This window comes from Pleuronectes platessa, chromosome 5 (assembly GCF_947347685.1).
Source record: "Pleuronectes platessa chromosome 5, fPlePla1.1, whole genome shotgun sequence".
Lineage (NCBI taxonomy): Eukaryota > Metazoa > Chordata > Actinopteri > Pleuronectiformes > Pleuronectidae > Pleuronectes > Pleuronectes platessa.
Window position 1 is genome coordinate 8,905,290 of NC_070630.1, and position 22,875 is coordinate 8,928,164.

The window sequence follows — 22,875 nt, forward strand, 5'->3', positions numbered from 1 at the left end:
ACTGGTTGGACTATCTACAAGTAAGTAGCAAAATTGTACGTATCTGCACCAGATAACATGTATTCACAGGACTCGCCCCATTTTGTTTGGACCAAAGTGTTCTCTGCTACTTGAAGGATCATTGATGTACACTAGACTTTATCGACACCCAATGACCTGGCTTCCTAATTTGAGCGTTAGTGCTCATTTGTGTGTTCTTCTCTAGATGGAGATGTTTTGTAAAGTGAAGGTTGTGTTATAGCTTTATAATTAGCAGTGGTGTAGACATAGCTTAAGGTAGATGATTTAAGATAAACACCAATACTGATAAATCAACCTTACTGGTCTGACTTTAGTCCCAATGAAAGCAAAAGTGTTAAAATGACAAATCACAGTTTTATTTTGACCTATTTCTTGGTTGAACGTCCCGAAGACTCTGCTGGTCGCCTGCCAACTGCTTGGAGCCAAGCAACACAACAATTATACAACTGTTCCTGGTTCCTCTCTCTTCTCTTTCCCCCCTGCCGCTTCTCTCCTCCTTTTACACCCAGCTCTCCTCTCTCAGGTTCTGTTGGAGGTTTCTTCCTCTTAAAAGGGAGTTTTCTCTCTCCACTGTGGCCAAGTGCTTGATCATTGACCAGATAATTGACCAGACCGCTGAAAAGCCGCAGAAATATTTAGCTTGCTGGTTTGCTAAACCGTAAAAGATTATTAAAAATATTACTGTAATAAACGCCTTCTTTGATTTTAACACAATCAATCAGGTTTAAATTATACAGCAGTGAAACACATGCTCACCTCATCTTATATCTTATTCTATCTTTACCTTAAGCAGAGAAATGAGATGATTAATAATTAACATTACCTGGTGCACAATCCATTACATAGGCTAAATCAATATTTCAAATAAAGTCTAAAAATAGCATGCTATTTTAACATGTATTTAGGACATGGAAGACATGATTGACTGTATATATTCTGATAGAACATGAACAGGTGTGGGTAATAAGTGAAAAATGTGCATTATTTAGAGAAGAAGGAAGCCTGTTTTATGTACGAACTCTTTATAGACACACCAGCCTGTGGATATTCTACCTTTGTAACTTTGTAATTAGAAATTATGAAATTATGCTTTGATGAATTGCACTCAGTAAGAGCAAGTTGTTAAATCTTCAAAGGTACAGACTCAGAAGAGTCTCGCTCTCGGTCAGTGGTGATGGTCGCAGCCCCGCTGGCCCCCATCTCCACTCTACAATACATCTAACAGCCTGTTACAGGCAGATAGTGCCAGCTGACCCTCTCATCCACACGCTCACATGATGTCCACCTACACTAAAGCTGAGGGGCCTGACCCAAGGTGAGAGCTACAGCTTCAGGTCTATAGAGACCACAGGAAATCACTTGGCCTGTCATGTGTCCCACCTGAGCCCTGGCTGCTGCTCTTTTATCACATTTAAGGTCACAGGTTATGTTTGCCTTTTTCACAAAAAGATAATTTTGCACTTTCCAACTTTTATCAGATAAATCAGAGTTGTCCATCTTTTTATTTATATCATTAGGTCCCAATGCTTCACTATATATAATCAAGAGAAATATGACAAAGGAGTTTCACAGATTAACGAGGTTAGACCGATTTTGGAGAACCAGGGCATGTTGATGACAAGTGGACAGCTGGAGCATAACAGATGCATAATAACTGAGAATTGAGAGTTGATGGAATGTAACTAGAGAGGTTACATGAAACATGTGGGAACCATCAATAGAAATACGATAATATTATAGCTGGAGATTCAATCAAGGGAATAATGGGGGAGAGCGGGTAATGTGGGACATCGGGTAAAGTGAGACACACCCTGTATATAGGCAACAGAACACATTTGTGGTCATTTGACCATAATGTTTTCAAGCCCCTCCCATTCCCCCATGCCATGAAGGAGAAGTTGGTGCTGGTGCTGTGGAAAGTATGTTTTTTCACAAAAAAAATGTTTTGCATGTTAAAGTAAATTGTCTTGCTTTGAACTTAATCAACTGTTGTGTCAAAACAAATTGAATCAGGTAGAAAAACTTATATCATACATGTTGGTGAACTTCCAACATATTACATTACATTACATTACATTTCATTTAGCTGACGCTTTTATCCAAAGCGACTTACAATAAGTGCATCAACCCCGAGGGTACAGACCCAGAACAACAATAATCAAGAAAGTACAATTTCTACAAAATAAAACAAAACTACAAAGTGCTATAAGTAAGTGCCACTTAAGTGCTACTAAAAGTGTTAGTTTCAAAGAGTTGTTAGTGCTTTTTTTTTGCACATATAAAACCATGTGATTGATGCTAGCTGAAGATTAGCCTGAATTGCTAAGAGATGTTGTTTTTTCTAAAGTGGGAATAATGCTGTGGGGTAAAGTGGGACACTGTCTCGATTTACCCCACCATGAAGCACAAGTTAAGTTCTGTCTTAAACATAGTTTAGTGTTATATTACATTATATATGCTTTATTTTTAATGTCATAAACATTGTAGAAAAGCCATCATGACAAGAAACTACACCAGGAAGACAACCTGGGGCCAAACACCCCTGCAGAGATGGAGAGTGCAGCCGCTGAGGTCATGCAAGGAAAGAAGTCCTTAAGAAAAGCTGGAAGGGATAGAAATATTGACAAGACAACCCTCAAAAGATTAATAAGGAAAAAATAGAAAGGGGAAGTAAAATCAGTAGCCTGGGGTGCAGTAGATGAGGCAAAGAGAATATTCACAGAGGAGTAAGGAGGAGCTTGCCAAACACTTGAAACAGCTAGCTGACCAGTTCCATGGCCTTGCTCCAGTTAAGTGCCGTGAACTGGCATTTGAATATGCAGAGAAAAACAATATCCCTGTCCCTGCCAATTGGACAGAGAAACAATGTGCAGGTAAGCTAGGGTGTGCAAGAGATCACATGAATCATAATAATCATAAATGTGCTTAATTGACCAATCCCCATGATTCTGTTACTAGTCTGATATTAGTGGTTGTCAATCGGGATTTTAAATATTACAATATTTGTTGTTATGGTAGTTTTAAAGTGGAAAAAGTAAGTGGACCACTTTACACCGTAGCTGGGGTAAGGTGGGACACAAGACCACTTTTTTTAAAACAATCATATTTTCACTGCCCTTTGTCCTGAAGACATTCTGATCATTTCCATTGCTAGAAAATATCCTAAATTAATGGGAAATGTGTACATTTTACTGATATATCATTTTAGCTCACCTAGAGGGGAGCAAATGTAAAAAATGTCCCACATTACCCCGCTCTCCCCTACAAAAAAACGATCCACTCAGTTCTGAGAGTACTAAACAATACGGATATAAGGGAGAAAGAGGTTTCACATATTGTAAGAACCAATGGCAAACGCTGGTGGACCTAAAAGAAGAAGACAAACCTCCCAGAACAAAGATCAAAGCACCAGCTACTGGAGACAGAACAACCTGATCACTGCCTGGATGGACCTCAACAAAGCGTACATCACACTAGAGTGCTTGGCACTATGCAGAGCTCTGATAACCCTCAATGAGGCTATGGAAAACAACACTAGAAGCCAACTCCAAAGCAAGATATCATGTGACTGTCCCTGTTGCTGTTCTGCATAAACTAGATCATCACAAAGAGTGGATATGGATCCAGATTCAGAAGTGGATTGAGCATCAGCCTCCCATGATAAATAAATGACATGTGCGCCAGGAGTGATTGAGACATAGACTCACCAGGATCTACAGGAAGGAGTCTTTCAGATTGGATCAATTCCCAAGTGCAGAAAGGCGATCAGGACTGAAAGGGTGGGGTTACCAGAAAGTAAGTAAACAGACATACAGGACAGCTACAAGTACCAAGGCGTCCCAAAGACTAATGGGAGCCTAGATCATCAACTGAAAGAGGAAGTCGCTGGCATTTGAGAAATCAGTGGTTCCAAAAAGCCGACCCGAGGGAAAGCTCAGAGGGTCTTAGCACAATACAAGGTCCTAAGCTCCAAACAGATGCTGGGCTCTACCACAGCAGACAGGACCCAAGGTTGTACAAAGACTTCCATTAAACATTCAAGCACATGGTAGCAGGTTGTCAGTTGCATGCTGGGATAGTGTACACAGAGGAGCACAGCCATGTGGCTGGTGAACGGGAACATCTGTGCCGAGTTTGGATTAGAAGGACCCAAGTCACGATAGGACAATTACAAATGTTTGTAATTTTGGTGGATCCGATCCTTTAACAGCTGCTTCACCTTTGTCCCGGATTCACTCACCTGTGGCACATGTTGCAGGTCACCTCCAACAAACTGGAGCTAAATTTAGACTGAAAACTGGAGCTGTATGTTACATAATGAAAAGAGGGGACACAGAGATTTTCTCTAACCAGATTAGATTTGTATCTGTTGTTTGTTTCTGGAAAATTTGCTTGGTCTGTGTTCCCCTTGTGGAAAAGCAGTCATTTGAGCAAATAAAGTACAACCCAATAATCGAGCAAATGTGGACATTACAATTTAACTTATCCTTACAGGGTTAATTACATTTAAATCAAATGATCTGCTGTTTCTATAAGATTAAACACACACACATTGTGTAAAATAAACACAGGAGATGCTATTATGTTGCCCTGATTATTACTGTCCGGTGCAGCTCTGGGCCTCAGCAGTCACAGTTGTGTCCAAGTGTGACATTTTACTGCCGAGCAAAGTGTCTTGTATCTATTCGCCATGCTCGCAAATCACAGCTGTGATTTATGTGGCGCAGTGAATTGCACAGGTAATTTCGCTCCCGCTTTAGTTCCCTTCTGTGCATTACTGTGCTAATGTGACACTTTATTGATCCCTGTAGGGAAATGTTCTTTTCCCAGCAAGGTCTAAGTGCAGGGTCAGTAACAGGCGAGCAGCTCAGCAGCTGGTAAAGATTCAGTGTCGTGTTGAAGGATGTTTGCCGTCACGGGGGCTTAAACCTGTGGCCTGCTGTGGTTGAAGGACGGTCACCGAACTCAACACGCTGCCAAAAGCTGCCGGTTGTTACAAGATTTCCCGGTTAGTTAATGCAGATGTACAGTGTAGTAATTATCTGTTTTGTAGCTGCACTTCAATCCTCACACTACCTGCTTGGATATATGAAAAAGTAAGCAGATATTCTATGAAATAAACAACATGATACTACGGTGGAATCTGAGCATTAATTCAATTTAATGTGGGGATCTGGAGACACAGCAGCAGCAGTAAAACACCAGTTGAAGTAGCACAGTAGCAAATTACTTTTTGAATCGTACACACACAAACCTATTACCTGAATTTACCCACCGGCCTCACTATCTCACACATTAACGTCTTTGGATAATTTTCGCAAGTCAGCGGTTGCACAAATGTTCATAAAAAAAAAGCAAATTGATTAATGTTAGGTTGTTTTGCATCAAAAAAGAGGCTAGCAGGCAGAGCTATCCTGTGTGGACAATCACGACATCATTTGAATAAGTATGAATTTGCGTATCGTATCAAATTTGTTCAAACAACAATTCGGTAGTCAGAACCCATCTATTAATCAATATTTAATTTGACGCTCTAGTTATACAGCATCTCATACCACAAAGAAAAACTATCTGATATAAAAGATCAGAGTGAACGCTCTGCAGATACTGCACCAACAAACGTCTTTTCATGTAAAATGTCCAGTTGATCAGCAATGATTTTAATTTTTAATTCACAACCACTGAAACAACAAACAGATAAATCATAAAACACATCTAACAGGGCAACGATTATACCGTAATGGCCGTAATGGACCATATGATTCAGATGTTGTACCGACAGTCATGCACTTTCTCTTTCAAAGAAAAGGAAATAAAGTGGTCCCCAGTGAGCAAACCATCAGCGAGAAAGAGTCTTTACACAACAGGGACATGAAGTCGACGTGTGCTTCCATTTTACACAGTTGCGAGCGGCGGTAATTTACGAGAGGTGAGAATCAACATGGATTATCACGGTGTAAAAGGATTCAATGGCTCCCCCAGCACTGACATGATAGATTTAGTCAAAGAGGCTTTTAAGGCCCCTCGAGGGTCCACTTGTGAATGCATTATACACTGCGCTTTACACAAAATGCACCCCTCACTTTTGCGATTAGATGGAGAACAGTTGCTCCTCTGAGACTGGCCGAGTGGTGTCTCTGTGTAATGGTCAAAGGCGAGATGGGGATTCTGGTGTTTTGTGTAATCCTCCTGAGCTACTTTACTCTTCCACAAATATACACATATAAACCTGCTTTCTTCATGATAGCAGATTTGCCAAATGGTAATTTCCCTGAGATGTGGACCAAAGAGAAATGGGTGAAATTAATATGAGGATGTTTCAAACTATTACTGCAACTAACCACTGTTTTCATCATCAATAGATCTGATTATTTTCTCCATTAGTCAATTAACTGTTTTGTCTTTGGCAACGTCTGTTCTAATTTCAAATTGCTGTTTTTATTCAACAGTCAAAAAGCCACAAATATTTTTCATCTATTGATGTCACAGTAGAGAGTAAAAAACTACAAATCCTTATATTTGACAAACTACACACAAACTATATATTAAATAAATCTGAAAACTGCTATCACTTAAACCCAACATGCACAAGCAATGTTTTAATTCTTCAAGGGCCTCAAACCCTAGAAAACTGTTCTAAAGAGAAGCTTTTTAAAATCAAAGCAAAAAGCTTTAGGTTCAACATTAAAACCTTGAGAGCTGCAGTTATCACAGTTCTCTGTTGTTGTGTGGGGCTTTTTACTCCACTATAAAGTGCCTGGTTCTGTTAAGGTCTTTGAAGACAGCTGGGAGCAAAAGGGGTTAAGCTTTTAATTCTGCTACAGTTCAACAGAGCATTGATTAGTTTGGATGGGGCCATTGATGGAGGCGGAGGTTGTGTTTGTTGTGGAGGTGGCGATTACAGATGGTAAACAGAACATTTGCATGCTCATAAAATGAAGCATGCGGTTTTATTTTTGTGCAACTTTCCATGTTACAGCGTTGTGTTGTGTTTCTGAATATAACCGTCGGTGCCCTGAGCGTCTCCTGATCTGGCAATTAAAGCTGAGCGCACACAATGGGCTTATAGACACATTGGTGCAGTGACTTAAGGGAGCCTGTTGCCCTTTGACCCCTGCAGCCTCACACCCACTCTCTGCTCTGAGACCCCTTTCTCCCGTCAGGTTGATCTGCAGCAGACGTGCAGATAAACAATCGCTGTTTCCTAGGTCACTCAGCTGCCTTTCCACACACTAATCTCATTATCAGCCCAAGCTGGCTTTAGCAGGGAGGGAGACGGAATCAACAAAAGTCGTGCTCAAGACAAGACATCGTAACATGACCACTGTCCTTTAACCTGGGAGACAATCGCATTACAGTAGAAACCTGGTGGTGAGCATGGAAAGGCTGAGCCTGGGAGCGAGGCTGTATAATATAGTTTCCACTAACTACACAGACATTGTACAGTACTTCCCATTGTAAAAAATAATATAAATACAACATAATACAATAACACAATAATATAATAAATACAGTATAATATATAATACTATCCTTTTAGCACGTTTGTGGGATTTAAGCTTTTTAGAAATATCGATTGATAAAAAGTGAACAATAATTTACAGCAACATCAGTTAACTGGTCAATAATAAAAAATGGATTGAAACTAGCGAACCATTTCAGATTTTTTTCAACTTCCTTTTCAGGTCAATTCAGTTTACGTCTCTCATTTTTCACACAAAAGCGCGAAAAGCACACATAGTTAAATATTTCTAGATGGTGCAACATCAACATTTACACTAGAATTAAAAAACGTAAAGCTAATTTATGCTCAACGTTAGATGAGAATATGAAAAGGGACTAAGCTCTCTGTCCGTACTCTGCGTTCATTTCATCCATCGCTTTAAGGACACAGATGAAACAGAAAATACGGAGCAGGATGGAAATTGAGTGTATTTATAAATTGACTTGTCCTCAGGACCTTTCAATGCCCTTTACAATACCAGCCACACACATTCATATAATGACTTCATGCACAGCACTTTTCTGTCACACATCAGTCACACCATCAGGGGCAATTAGGGGTTCACTGTGTCGCCCAAGGACACTTTGGCGTGCAGAACTCCAGGAGCCGGGTATTGAACCACTGTCAGATTAGATGTGAGACACGAAGCAGCTGTCATTCTTGAGCTTTGTGTCATGAAACACCTGGTTCCAGAACAAAAGCACCTACCTAACCTTTGTTTTACAGCCCTTTCAAAGAAAACCGGCTTCTAGGAAAGAAAGAAAAGCTCTTGAGGGCACAAGCTATCGTCCGAGTCTTCACCTAAACCAATTAGGCTGCTGATCAAATGCAGTGGTCCTCTCACCCCCAAATGATCCTCTCAAAAGGAGTATACATACACATGTAGCTGAGGTGCTACTCTGTGATATCATGAGGGACACTGAAAACTGTAAATAATTGGTCCACATGAGAAACACAACAGCAGCAAACACAGGATCTGAGAAGGATTATTTACCAGTGTGAGGCAGAGGGGGAGTCTGCTGTTCATGGTCTATTGTCTGTAATCCACCTTTCATAGAGCTGAAGCTGTTCATCAGAGACTGAGACTTAGACCACACTCGAACTAACTCTATAAACTTTATTTCAGTAAATGATTTCAACTGCGCAAATATATAAAACTCCTGCCACAATGTGAAATTGAAAAATGACTCTAAAGGCTAATTTACGCAGTAAGAAAAGAGATACGCGTATTTCAACAATGTAACCATCCGTGCCCAAATAGTTCCATGCGTCCTTTAAGTTGGCTTGCTTGTTAAGCAATTCATCCACTAGAGGGCAGCACAATGTCGGAAGTCCCTGAGAACAAACATGGCGACAGTGAAAGAGGTAGTGATTAAGTACGACGTTTTAGAAAGTTTGTCCCTGTGGTAAAGTTACATCCTATTAAGATTATAGTTTCATACCAACTGCAAAGTTTCTCCTCAAAGGGTTCCCACATTTCTGAAATTTCTTTCTCATGTCCTATGATCATCTTGCTTAAACTATTGGCTACACTGTTCCCCACTGGTTTCCGGTGGTACTGCTCTGTTTTGACTGTTTCTTCCATATTCGTAAACATTAACAAACACGGACAAAATTAACGCAGATACAAACGGTTCTGTCTGTTTCCATAAACGTATCCAATGTTGTTCATAAATGAGCATTAAATAGTGATTGTGTGATGTCAAATTAATTCCAGTTTAAATGTTGCTGTTGTTTTTTTACAATTTAGGCTTGTCATTGTTTTGTGTAAAATTTAGAAAAATTACAATTAAAGATATAAACTGGACTGACCTGAAACCCGAAATAAAAAAATCATGCCTGTTTTTTCTTACCAACTCGCAAAGTCTCATCAAAAGGTTACCCCATTGTTTAAATGTCTTCCTCATGTCTTATTGTCATGTCACTTGAGCCTATTAATTCAAGTGGTACTGCTCCATATCGTTTAGGATACGTGCATAACTACCGACAAAATGAACACATGAGTAATGTTTCCATACATGTGTCTAAGGTTGAGCCTTAATGAGCCGTTATATGCTGAAACTCTTTCTGTGACTGCAGCAGTGACACTAATTTTCTCATTTGGAATCAGTAAGGACACGAGCACTGATCAGACGATCTAAATGCACGCCGGTCGTCTCCACTGCAGGATTTTTCTGAAAACTCTCTGCCAATACTTTGTTCTTCTTTGGACTAATTTGTGTCAGTGGAGGAGAACAGATGAATAATGAAATAAAGGCGTAAATGCCACAAAAGCAGAAAATGTCTTAGTCTGAGTCGCTGATTAATCACAAACTGGATTTGACTCGCTTCAGTATGAAAAGGGAGCGCTGGTATTTTAAATGCGCCGTGTTTCACCTTTACCCTGAAAATAAAAGCTTCTCTTCAGTAAAGTTCATATGTTGAAACTGAAAATTTACTTTTATTCCTGCTCTCTAAAGCAACTTTCCATCTCTGATATATTTTTAATCAAGTGTTTTGTCTCAGGATATATGTATGCAGCTATATGAACTATAAATAAAATAGAAAAAGCAAATACAACCAAATATATAGAGCCAGATATAAGAAAACAACCATATTTTTTCCATGAACATGAATATACATCTTTTCAGCATTGTTGTTTCTCTGAAATATAAGGGTTCATGTCTGCAAACATTAACATTCATACCAATTTGTCTATGAAAGGCTGACATCGGCCAATTTTTACCAATAAATCAATCAGGCTCTTATTAACTTCATCAGTAAACCTCCTGGATCATTTCAATGTGCGTTCAGTTTGTACGCTTCCCACTGTATGCTCCAGTTTTCAGTGCTGAACTATTTCTCTGAGGTGTCACCACTTTCGGGATGAAATCCTAAATTTCACTGGCTCGACTTGACACCGGAGAAACTTTATGACTTCATCTTCCCATTTGAAATGAAGCATATTTGATGTCTGAGCCGTGGCGCTAAAGGTGCCGCGGCTGCCGAGCTTATCAGGTTTCTGCAGGTTTCTTAGAAGCAGCTGTGTTCGCCAGATCAATTTAGAAGACCAGCCAACCTCTGGGTCGGGAAATAGAAATGAGAAAATTTCCCCTCCTGAAAATAAGACCATATAGGTGAGACTCACTCTATAGATACTAATATATGTGACTTAATGCATGACTGGGCCCGCTGCCACTTTGCTGACAGAGATAAGGGAGATGGCTAAAAAAAAGCAATTCATGTTTTTGTACACGTGAGCTAATTTAATTTCAGTTCAGCTAACCACTCTATTATTACAAAGCTATTTTCAAAACTGATACTGCAAATGAGTTAAGGTGTTGAGCAAAGTATCTGTTGATACAATATCAAGTGATTTAGTCAGAATTTCATGTCAAAGAGAGTGGAGTTATAATAGAGACGTGTTTATATTCAGTATAATCCACGTCTACTGTCCACTAGTGAACACTTATTTATAATGATTCAGCTCAACACTTTTCCTTCTCCTCATACAGACAACTTCTGCTAAATCTGCTCCTAAATTACATGGGCTCTTCCATGGTTCATGCCCCAATAGTGTTTGAGTAATCATGCCAAAATACCTAGGTAGAAAACAATCTAGATAGAATGGCACTCAGCAGAGAACATACCTTCACTAAAGCTCAACCTTCCTCTGATGAAACCACATTTAAATTAACAGGACATGACAGAATTTGACATAAAAATCCAAGAAATATTCGGAGAAATAAAAAATAAAAATGTTTAAGATCCGTCCCCTGATCCAGATCTGCACCAAAACATACAGCAATAGTTTCTTCCTTGGGTCAAGCACCACCCCTTAAAGATTTCATGGAGATAATTTGAGTATGTTTTGTGTAGTTACAGTCCTGTTTTAGTGCATTAAAAACTAAATATCAAATGGTTATCTTCTGCTGCTAAATAAGTGACATAGAAGTTCGACCAGTTACATGACATTCTTTCTATTAACTGTAGTTTCCTTTTTAAGTTGATCTTAATGCTTCTTGTGATTCAGATTAATTTGATTTATGAGCTTCAATCATATTTTGGGTCTATAAACACTGGAGTAAATGTAAAGGTGTCCCTCACTAAATGTGGAATAAGGAGATGGGAATTTTCTGCTTAACTTGCTACAGTGAACAGGAAATTAAATGAAATTCATCTGAACCGTTCGTGCAGAGACGCTGATACTAGGTATGATGCAGAGGAGAAATTTCTCCTACCAAAGCTCCCTGGTCATACTAATGACATCGAGAGAGGCTTACAGACAGGAGTGTCACTTCAAGTGATGTTAAGGTCATTACTCTGCCCAGCTCCAATTCTCAACCATCCCAAAGAGCCAATTATTCCAGGGTTTGACAGATCCCTGAGATTGTAAAATGCTGTTTGGCGACGCTTTCTGCTTGGTAGGTTGTTTCTATTTTGAGTGGCAATACCTAGAGGTATTGATTGTAATGGCAATTGCCTCACCGCCACCAGCGGGACTGAGCCGAAAGAAAATTTGATCCACAAACTAAATTGATGCTACGGCTCCTATATAAACACTTGAGGGCTGGAGAACAAAAAGAGTAAGTAAAGGGATTCATGAAAACAACAAAAGCCATTTCAGGAGGATTTGTTGTCACATGGTGAGTAAGTGGTGCGGTGAGACACAGTACATCCTGGCCGTAAAATGATATGCTGTCAAAAGACTAGTTAGACATGTCCTTGACAAGTTCTTTAGATTAATGGGCCTAAAATTTGAAACAAGAAAATTATGCTTTATAATTAATCAATAGTTTACAAAACAGTCTATCGAATATACACAAGCTTCAGGACAGAGCCAGCAGTGGTTCTGCTTTGATTCATCTCATTACGCACTACATCATTCAGCTTCATTAGAACAGAGCTTTTTGGATGATTTGACAAACAGTAGTTCCCTAGGTAACTACTACATCAGCTTATGGTGTTTGGGCCGCTGAGCTGATGAACCTAATAACAGATTTTTTTTTGTTTAAATGACTTTTAGATCGAGCCAATGGATTTATACTAGTGATGCTGGTGAAATAAAACTCTTGATATCCAATCACAACATAAAAAAAATCGCAAAACCCATCTTATCAATACCCAAATAATTTCACTTAAATAACCCCTAGAAAAATATTTATGCAGAACATAACAACATGATATTAATTTTGACCTTTGACAACCAAAATCAAATCAGTTGCTTTTTCTGTCCAAGTGAACATTTTTACAAAATTTAACGAAGTTCTTTCAAGACATTACTGAGGCATCATGCTACCAAGAATTGAACACACACACACACACACAACCTGTAAACATAACGTCACTGGTGAGGAGCAACATTACAGAGCCACGGTGTAAAGCAGTTTTAATCTGCGAGGGGGAATAACTGCAGCCCGGACGCTTGAGTTGCCTTGCCAATGCAGGATTGACCCGAGGGACCTTCTTTAGCCTCAGATAACCACGCCTGAAGCCTGTGAGGACAGGTTAGACCTCAAATCAGATGAGAGCATTAATCTGGCCTCAACAACCCTCCCCGCCATCTGGCCAGACAGTCGAGCAACAGGAGAAAGGAGCAAGGATGCCTCTCACTCCTCAATGAATACTAATCTCCCATCTCTGCTCAGACCGTAGCCATCGTGCTTCAGAACACACCCGCTCTGTTCTTCCACGCATTAAAATCCTCCAGTTTCTTACGGCTATCATCCACCATTTAAAAACTAACCTGTCACCAGTACAGCCTCGAACATAACTCATCCAACCCTGTGACTCCACAGTGAAAAAAAATCCCATCTCCCTTTGCTTTACTATAACTGCCAAACAGGGCAATAACCTTAGCTTGCCTCAGTGCAGAACTCATCCGCTGCCACCAGACAGCCCATTTCCTACCTGCACTACAAAGTCAAAAGAATAAAGATGTTTCTTTTTCTCTCTTTACAGACGAGCAGTTTTCAGGCGCTTTACCCCCACAAATCAATCTCACTCTGTGGATAAAAGGAAACATTTAAAAACGCTGATGAAACTGATTTTAGTGAGTTAAAAAAGAGCCTCCGTCACATATTAAAACAGCTTGCAACAACTGAGTATTTGCGATGAGCTGCAGAAACTACCTGAAAATTAATTTCTGCAGGTTAACGCGTTCTTGAGCCATGAACGCCATCATTAATAGGATTTCTTTTTCTCAAACCTTGACGTGGACGTCTCTCTGCAGACGTCAGTCGGGGGCTTTTTGCTTAATGTATGTGGGTTTGTGCACCTGGTCTCTAAAGTCCACACGCTGGTTTCTAACCAGAGCAAAGGTCTCTTTTAAAGACTGAATGTACCTCATTAGTTTGTGCCTCTTCCTCTCAGAGTGCACCTGGTCTGAAGCAGCACGACCCTCGCCTACGCATGGGGTGTAAATGACACACTCCTACGAGATGCATCATTTATGGCCACAATCAGGGGAAACCGGCGGCTTCCACAAACTCAGCACAGCTCATTTGGATGCTTTTTTCCCTTTGTAGACTATCTATGATTCAGAAGCTGAGCGGTTACAGCAGCAGCGGTAAAGACGAAGGAGCCAAGCAAACATCTGATTGGCGGAGAAGGGGAGATGGACCAAAGTGTCCCGATCGTCTCATCCTGCAGGTGGTAAAACTCCACTGGTCACCAACGGCCACATCATTAGTCTCATGAAGATGGAGTGTGGATGAGGAGGCGGCGGGGAGGTGAAGACACACCTGTCAGGCTGCACCACCGCTGGCTCAATCAGCCTGAGCTTCATTACGATTCACTGCACTGAAAATCTAAATCTACAGCGACGTGCATTCGACTCAGCCTCAGCCCATCGGTAGGTTTAAGAAGGATTTAATTAACTGACCAAACAGAATTCACTGAACAGCAGCTGAATTTTAATGAAGCCTTTGTCCGATAAAAATATTCGTGAGCTGTGGGAGGTCATGACGCAAAATGCTGATGGTTGTTAGGGCAGTTGTGGTTCTAGGAAACCTGAGTATGGTAAATATACCACACAACAAAAAAAAAAAATGAGGGAGTATCTTTTGGAAGAAGTTACAGAGACTGACACCTGTCGTTATAAACTATTTCAGTATTTTACATTCAGCATCCATGGACTTTTTGTGTGAGGAACTTAAAATATAATAAATACAAATCCTGTACAAATGAAAATGTGCATTTAATCCATTATACATTTAATTACATCTACCACATTCTTATCTTACGCTCCTATTCTCCAATTTCCCCACTGTGGGACTATTAAAGGATTCTATCTATTCATCCAGGTCATGGTATCTTCAGGAATTTGGACTTGCTGGTGTTTTTGCCGTTTCATGTTTTATCCACTTATAACTGACTAGTGGGAGGTTTACGCATGTTCGAATCCTGAAGCTGACACATTTTGTACCTCACTGTCTCACTGGTTTGGACTTATAACACAGGCTACTTTCTCTTGTCATATTTGACATCAGAAACCTTTTTCATCCTGTTCAAATGTCGCATAGTATCAACAACCATCACTTGACATCTGTACCTGCTGCATAAAAACATTAATATTTGATCAGATTAGGAAAATACATCCTCCGGGTTTTTACTACCATCGTAAACAACACTTCTCAGACAGCTGGAGATTGTCAGCCTAATTTCCTTTTGTTCCTAATTACAGTATCACTCCCCTGAATACTGATTTCTACACAGTGTAGTTACAGTGGAACTGTACTTTAAATAAATATGCTGTTAGAAACAATCGTGCCCAGATTGATGTGTGAAGGGGCAGTGATCTTAAAGCGGGTCACTGCTGTTTAACCACAGGAGAGAAAACACCATAACATATACATGACTGTGAGCTTCCCTCTCTGTGAGTAGTTTCAATAAGTGAATAATTCAAGTGCACCACACGAGGGCTGGAATAGACACGAGTGTAAAAGATAGAGATGAAATGGTTTGAAAATCATTTAATATGATTATACTGATCAGAAATATGATATTCTGTACTTAAGGCTGCAGCTAAATTGAACCAGTATAACTTCTCGACCCTTCCTCCGGTTTCAGCTGAGTCCAAAGCGCCTCCCCGCACTGATGTCATCGCCCTGCAGAGCCGGAGAGCCTTCCTGCCATACTGAATGCAGCATGAGCTGCTGCTGGCTGGCTAATTGCAATGAAGCATTGTCATTTGGCTAACTCACGCTATATAGATTACCACTACAGCAACACCTGGCTGTACAGCTCAACCAATAGTACACCAGTCTCAGCTGACAATAAGGTTTGACGTTCCAATGCGTTTTTATTCGCATCGAATGACTGTAAAATTAAAAACATTTATCTTAATGTGTACTCTTATTTATGTCCAATCCGCTAACATGGAGGAGGTGGGGTTTATGACATATATTGCAGCCAACCACCAGGTGGCGATCACGATACCATTGTGTTTTCTATCCGTTTTTACAGTCTATGCTCTATCTCTATATGTCAGCTGGTTCCATGTCCAGGATGTACCCAGCTCTCCCCCACTGTCGGCTGCGATTGGCTCCAAGCCCGACTTTGATCCTCAAAGGATAAGCTGTAAAAATAATGGATGGCAGGATGTACGATCAATATGTTGGGTCTAATAATTAGGTTAAATTATTTAATATTCTGCGAATACTACACTCTTAATTTATTATTAATTTAGGACAATAAGGATACTAGATAGAGTGCACTCTATCCAATTGCGACTGGTAAATTTCTCTGAACATGAAAACAGTTTAATCACTCGGAGCTGAACAGAATGAATCAATGCTGTGGCCACAGAGGTTGTTGATCAGCTAAACTTGTTACAGTCTGTATTTTTCCACAGAAAAATAGTTGAATTGGGTTTTCCGCTACATCATTGACTCTCCTTTGTTGTAGCATTTGAACATTTTCTTCAGTCGGAGTTAAACTGTTCCCAGTCGTTGCTGACGGAGCGGCACAATCATGAGAATTATTCGACGGTTACAGTATGCTGTGGACAGCAGATCGCTAATGCACTCAGTGTAGCTCACATCAAAGCAAATCATCCGGCAACAAAATGCTGATTAGTTTGTGAAAATAATGGTTAACATTGCGTTCCATATTTTTCCTTCTGATGCCGGGGAAACATGGATCATTTGTTTAATCTGCATCAGCTAAAATGTACATGGCTCCAACATAATGATATTCCTTTAATAACAGCAAAGCAATCACAACAGACAAACTGCAACAAAACACAGGAGACATTTGCAAGTGAAATGGTGGCATGTTACACATACAGTGTTTCTGCTGTTCACTAAGACCTTTCAATTACACTGAAAGTGTAATAGTGAACACATATTTCTGTGTTAATTTAGTACAAACATATTATTGACTTTTTACTTCCCATGTCTTTATAACAATAATGATTGTGCCCAGGAGCAATGAATGGACTACTGAGCAAGGACCACTGCCCTCTCAGGACCACAGCCTGTGTTTGATGTGATCATGAATATTTCTAGTTTAAAAGCCAGAGAACTTAAGACTATGAATAAAAAAATATCCAAAAGAGACACAAAATAAACAAAACATAAAAGGCAAACATTTCTCTTTGCCAGTTTCTCATAATCCATTAATATCAGGACCCAGATAACTGGCAAAAACAAATACTTAGTAATATATTTTTTCTACAACTGACACTTCCAGGAAACTGTCATCTTTCACTCCTGACTTAAGTATGCCCGGGGGGGTCTGCTATCACAGGGTTATTATTCATCTTGAGATAAATAGACTATTCAATTATGATTGGATAGAAAATAGTCATATGACCCATGCAGTTGGAGGTCAATAAGTGAGATGAGCTTTAACAGTATTTACAAAAAATATTTTAGTTACTTACGCTACTCACATATGCGTTGGATTAACGCTTGATGGTGGGCGTGCCTGAAGTCACAATGACAGCAATCACACTTTCATGCTTTGTTTACAAAACATAGCTAGCCTTCGTGCAAATTTGCAGTGCCAGCCAACACTACAATGCTAAACAGAAGTACACAAGATAAATTAATTCCACAACCAGCTACATGTGCCTCTTCTTTTGCACTACTGCCATATGATAGGCTAGTGCCCCTGCTTGAGTGTTTAGAGATTTGAAGGGCTGGTGCCTCCGTTACCACGTGACAAGTTGAGTTCTTCTCAACTTCTGCCACACTCTGTACTAACAAAACAATGCAACAGTACCACAACGCAATTTGGCATTGCATGATCTTTCATAATTCAAAGAAAACGGAGCGGCGTTTCCATTAAAGCCACATACGTGTGAGTCCAGTGTTACGTGGCTACAGTAGAGCTACAGCTTGTCTGTCAACACACGTCAACGTCCTCCAGGTGAGTTCAGCACTTCCCGGCTGTTTTAATCACCTGCCTCAAAGTCACATTAGCTCAACGAGCCGGCACACACAGCGCCACTCAACACCTGTCAGCCTCCACTACTGTAACTGTCACAGGGAAAATCAACACAGATAACTTGATGTTTAGAGCCTTCGGTGTGTCACTGTGATGTCAAACACACAGCAGCTGTTGTGTAGGAACATAAAAAATATGCACATCGCTGTCCTTTTCATTGTGCGGCGCGAGCGTGAGCCTATTAATCTGACCTAGTTCTATACGGGAGAATCCTTTCGCTAGCTTTGGCTGTTTCTGCCTCCAATCAGTGTCTGCAACCTCTACAGGGGTCCTCCCAGTGTTCATGGTACACATGGTGGATGGTGGTCAATTATAGGAACACCCACACTAAGGTCTGTGTCAGCCTAACAAATGCAACCGTATGAGAAACTGGTGGAAATGTATCAGCCTGAGTCGATAGAGGAGATAAATTCAGCTCAATGCAGGGACTCGTCGGGAGGTTTTCTCTGCAGCAGATTGTACTAGTGACAAGAAAGAATTAACACGTTTTCTTTTAATGTGTTTAGCTCATTACTCTGCACGAGTTGAGGAAACTAAGACACGTATTCTAAGCGAACCTGGATTAGAGCAGAAATAATTTGTTACTTAATCAATTAGTGGAACAGGAATCGAATCAAAAAGCAACTATTTTTATAAATGATTGAACTTATTTCCAGAGCAACAAGATAAGATAAAAAAGGGGAATATTCCCTGGTTTCAGTTGTTCTCTGGTTAGCCTGTTGGAGTGAGCCGGCTGAGCATCTTACCCTGTTAAGTCTAACTACAGAAACACAATCAGAATCAGCTTTATTGGCCATGTATGCGTACACATATATGACAACTACACTCATCAGCATCATTAGCACACAATTCAAAACTCAGACTGTTGATAAAAATGTGTGATGTTCAAATACAGTAGTGAGTATTAACTTTCACATACCCATTTACTAGCACCTACTATATATTTGCTTTAAAAAAACTGCCAATGATTCCTTAGACGTTGTCATCAAACCCTCATGACAAAGAAATATAACTGAGGCTAGATACTATACAGACATGAAAGTAAAAAATAAATAAAAAATGTTTTCACATATATCATCATCTTTTAGAAGTTCTTTGACTTCTTTATTACCAGATATCTCCCAGATCTCTGAGACTCTGTCTTGCCAACCTCTGCCTGTGCACTGATAGTTAATTCACATGCAGCCGCCTGCCAGCAGTGCTGTTTGTTCCACTGCTGGACGACCACTGTTTAATTTCTTGTTTAGTTAATCATGCAATACATAATTAGAATTACCCTAAGCCCTGTGAGTTATTCTGTGAAAAGGGATATAGCTGGCTCGCAAGCATCAGCTGACACCGGAGCCAAGTGGCTCCCGTCTCATTATGAAGCAGCCGTCACTGAACACAATCAGCTGAGGACATGGTTATGTTTTAATAGCCGGGGAAGGAGAAAGACATTCTCACATGAGGAGGGTGAGGTTGGCACGCTAACCTGACTCTCCAGTCAGACTACTGGCTGCCAAGTCGCCTAGTCACTTATGAGCAGCAGTAATGAGTTACATACTGCGGTATACTGTATCACTGAAATGTTCAGCGTCGACTCGCAGAAGCAAAAATGAAAAGGATCCCAGAGGCAGCTGAGTATTAACACATTTATTTAAACCTTTAACAGCCAATTAGCACCGAATGGGTCTCCTCGTGTAAAGCCAACAAGCTGCATTTCTTTAATAGAGGCTGCGTCTTCCCGGCTCATTTGAAGTCGTATCGGACAGACGGGCAGCGCGGTTTACTGCAGCACTTTCTCGAGCTGCTAATTCTTAAGTTTCTGACAGGCAGGATTGGCTTTTGACAGGCTGCTTAGCTGCTGTCGGAAACATAAAAAGAAATCCATCATGCAAATTGAGAAATCCACTTGATCACCAGAGCTGGAGGCGACTGTGAGTTGCCTGTCAGCGAGCCACAAGACTGAGTTCATCCATTTGTTTCATTCCATTTAGCAGTTACACCAAATCAACAGACGGCAGATGTACTGTCACGCCAGAGTGGTTTCCGTGCACATGACAGCAACACAGATATAAACTCAGGTGTCCTGTGCTTTGTTAAATAATGAAATACACAAATGCTTTCTAAGTAATTTCCGCATCTGAAACTGAGCTGAAGATGGATATGATGTCCAGCTTTTTTTTCTTTTTTTTTTCAAAGCTGGAGTTTGAACCTAACAACTCCTGACACAACAGACACAAGCTGTAAAAACCGAGGATTTCTTCACCAGCGCAAAGACAACATCTGGTCAGAAGTGATGCAGCGACACTGTTGACAAGATCGTCCGAGTCAGAGGAGCCTGAAGGCCTTTTATAGAAGCGGAGACTAAATGATGCAGAGTGTGTTTAAAAAGAGGAGAATTCACCATGTTTAACACTTCTTGTCAATATTTGTGTGTGATTATGTAACGTAATAGAATCCAGCTGGAAAACAGCTGTGAGTTCTGGCTCCGAATGAACTGCTTCCAGTACAGACCCTTTTTTACTCACAGTGACCCTTCAACAAAAAGCCATGTTAAACATTTAAATTGTCATCTTTGATCTTTAAAAAGGAATAATAAGGCCTAATACATGAGATTTTCTGCCATTATATTTGAATTTGTATCAGTTTATTACTGAATTTGTTGCTAAATTAATGCTTCAAAGCCATTCCAGGGGAAAAAAGCCAATATTTGATAGAACCTGAAATTTATATTTCACCATTGTATAAGTGGTCGCCCCAAATATGACTGGTGGGATTTCACGTCCAGAATCATCGCAATCACATCCTGCACTTTCAGGTATACACACATGGTTTTATATTTATTATTTTGCATGTCACAAGGGACAAAAACCATCAAAAGTAAGCAAAGAAAAAAAAACTTCCTTGAAACTCAATTTAAGTCATTCAACCGTGCAACAACATTATGCCCTCTTAAGATGAGGAGTGCTCCGCAGTGTGGTGCCTCAAAGGGGACCTCTAGTAAAAAAAAACACAAGCCGTGGCAGCCACTTTGAATTTCAAAGCAATAGAAAAATTACATATTTCATGTAGTGTCAGCGTGCTCTCGTTCCCGAAAAACTTTGTCGGAAGACAGGGTGGGGGCAGGGGTCAGACGCGAATAGACTCATAACTGCAGATACGTCTTATATGAATGGACTGAATTATGAATCTGAGAATAATGCAAAGTGGATTAGAATATGGTGTTAATGAAAGTCTGAGAGAACGGTAGGGCTTGGCAATAAAACATTTATCACAGTATAATTTTCATCAATAGCAATATGACCAAAGTCCAAATATGTATTGATGTATTGATTATACGTTGTGCTGGCTCATAAAAAACATTAAAGATATATCTAAGATTTGTTAAATAAGTGCCTGTTCTAAACTTGCTCATTCTCTTGGTTCAGTCGAGGCTCCGCAGCTGGTTCAGAATTATTCCTCCTTTAAAATATACGTTCACTTTTTTTTTTTATTGTTTGCGTGTTAGCCTGCTTCTTATTCACTGCCTATGGCGCAAAATGAAGTTACAAAATGTTGCGTTCATCCTACCTGGTTTATGTGCAATGAATGTTTTATACTCACACGCACACACCGAGTGCTACAGAGCACTGGTTGCCTGTTTATTACATTTTTATTGATATTTAACATGTTGCTTGTCCAAATAGCACCTAGCTCGGCACTACTCTCACCATGACCACTAAGAACGCACCAGCCAGGTCAAAGGTCAATTAGTTGAATGGTTTGCGAGAGACGGATGTTTGTGGAACTGGTAGGTAGATGTTTTAAAGTGTCATAAAGAAGAAAAGTGCTTTAAAAGTGCTTTAAAAGTATCACCTTAACTAATGGACTAAAATGTATTAAAACTTAAAATGGATAATAAAGAGACACTTATCGCGATAATTACCGTTATGTATCAATATTTTGGGTCATAATTTCCAGGCCTGGTGAAAGGTCACACAGGTAAACTCTCTTTACTGTGTTATATGTTGGACTTTTGTCACTAAATTGATACCAAGTAACAATTAAAACTCAGGATTCTGTTAATTGGAATAAAAGCTAACTTTACTTTGAAAGTTCGGGGGTTAGGGGAGGTTGTCAGAGACATGTGAGATGTTCCTGTGGACCTGAGAGCTCCTGGTTCCTCGCGGACACTCCAGCACCACCGGCAGCAGCTTATCGAAGCGTCGAGTGAATTAATCAGCTTATTACCTTGAGTCATCCACATGAACAGCAGCAGCGCGCGAAGCTTCGTCTTTATCTCCATGGCGCCGCATCCACCGGCTCCCTCCAAAGTTCGCACTGCAACACACGCGGGCTTCACTCGCACAGAACGCGGCCGAGCGAGTCTCCAGGTGACGGGGTCCTCTGTGAGAAGCAGCGGGAGCACATGGAGCCTCCTCTCCTCCTCTCTGCCATCCCGCCTCCTCCTCCTCCTCCTCCTCTTCACATCACTGGGGCGCACCGGCGGCCACGCGCCTCACACCCGGGGGGAATGGAGAGAAGAGACGCTCGCTCCTTCGCTTTCTCTCATTCCTCGCTTCTCTCGGGTGTTCTCCACGTCCGCCGCCTCTGCTGGGCTACACTGAGTGAGGCTGCCTCGTGTCCTCCGCACTGTGCCAAACTGTGGGAGCTTAATTCACCTGCAGGAGCTGCTCGGTGACGCCCCCTGCCACCGAAACCTCAACTGCAGCTGGACGGTCAGACAGCACCGTGTAAGAAGTTCACCTGAACAGACCCAGAACCATCACACAGGTGTTTATGAGTGCATAAGTATTCACATCCTTTCAGTTAAAGTAAATAGGATGATAATACTCCATAAAGACAAAAAGTACTGCATTTAGTATTTAGTGGAACAACTCCAAGGAGGTGAAAGTTTAAAAAGAACTCAACAAAAGTGGTGAATCACAAAAGAG

The 22,875-nt window shown here is 40.5% G+C and overlaps 1 protein-coding gene across 1 annotated transcript in view; it reads right to left on the bottom strand.

The window, feature by feature from the left end:
- The window catches only part of esamb (endothelial cell adhesion molecule b), a 41,886-nt gene extending 19,637 nt beyond the window's left edge, over nt 1-22,249 (bottom strand). The window contains exon 1 of the mRNA XM_053422909.1: nt 22,172-22,249. Coding sequence (XP_053278884.1) covers nt 22,172-22,226 — 55 coding nt within the window. The 5' untranslated portion in view covers nt 22,227-22,249. The remainder of the gene's footprint in view (nt 1-22,171) is intronic.
- Between the last annotated feature and the right edge of the window lie 626 nt (nt 22,250-22,875).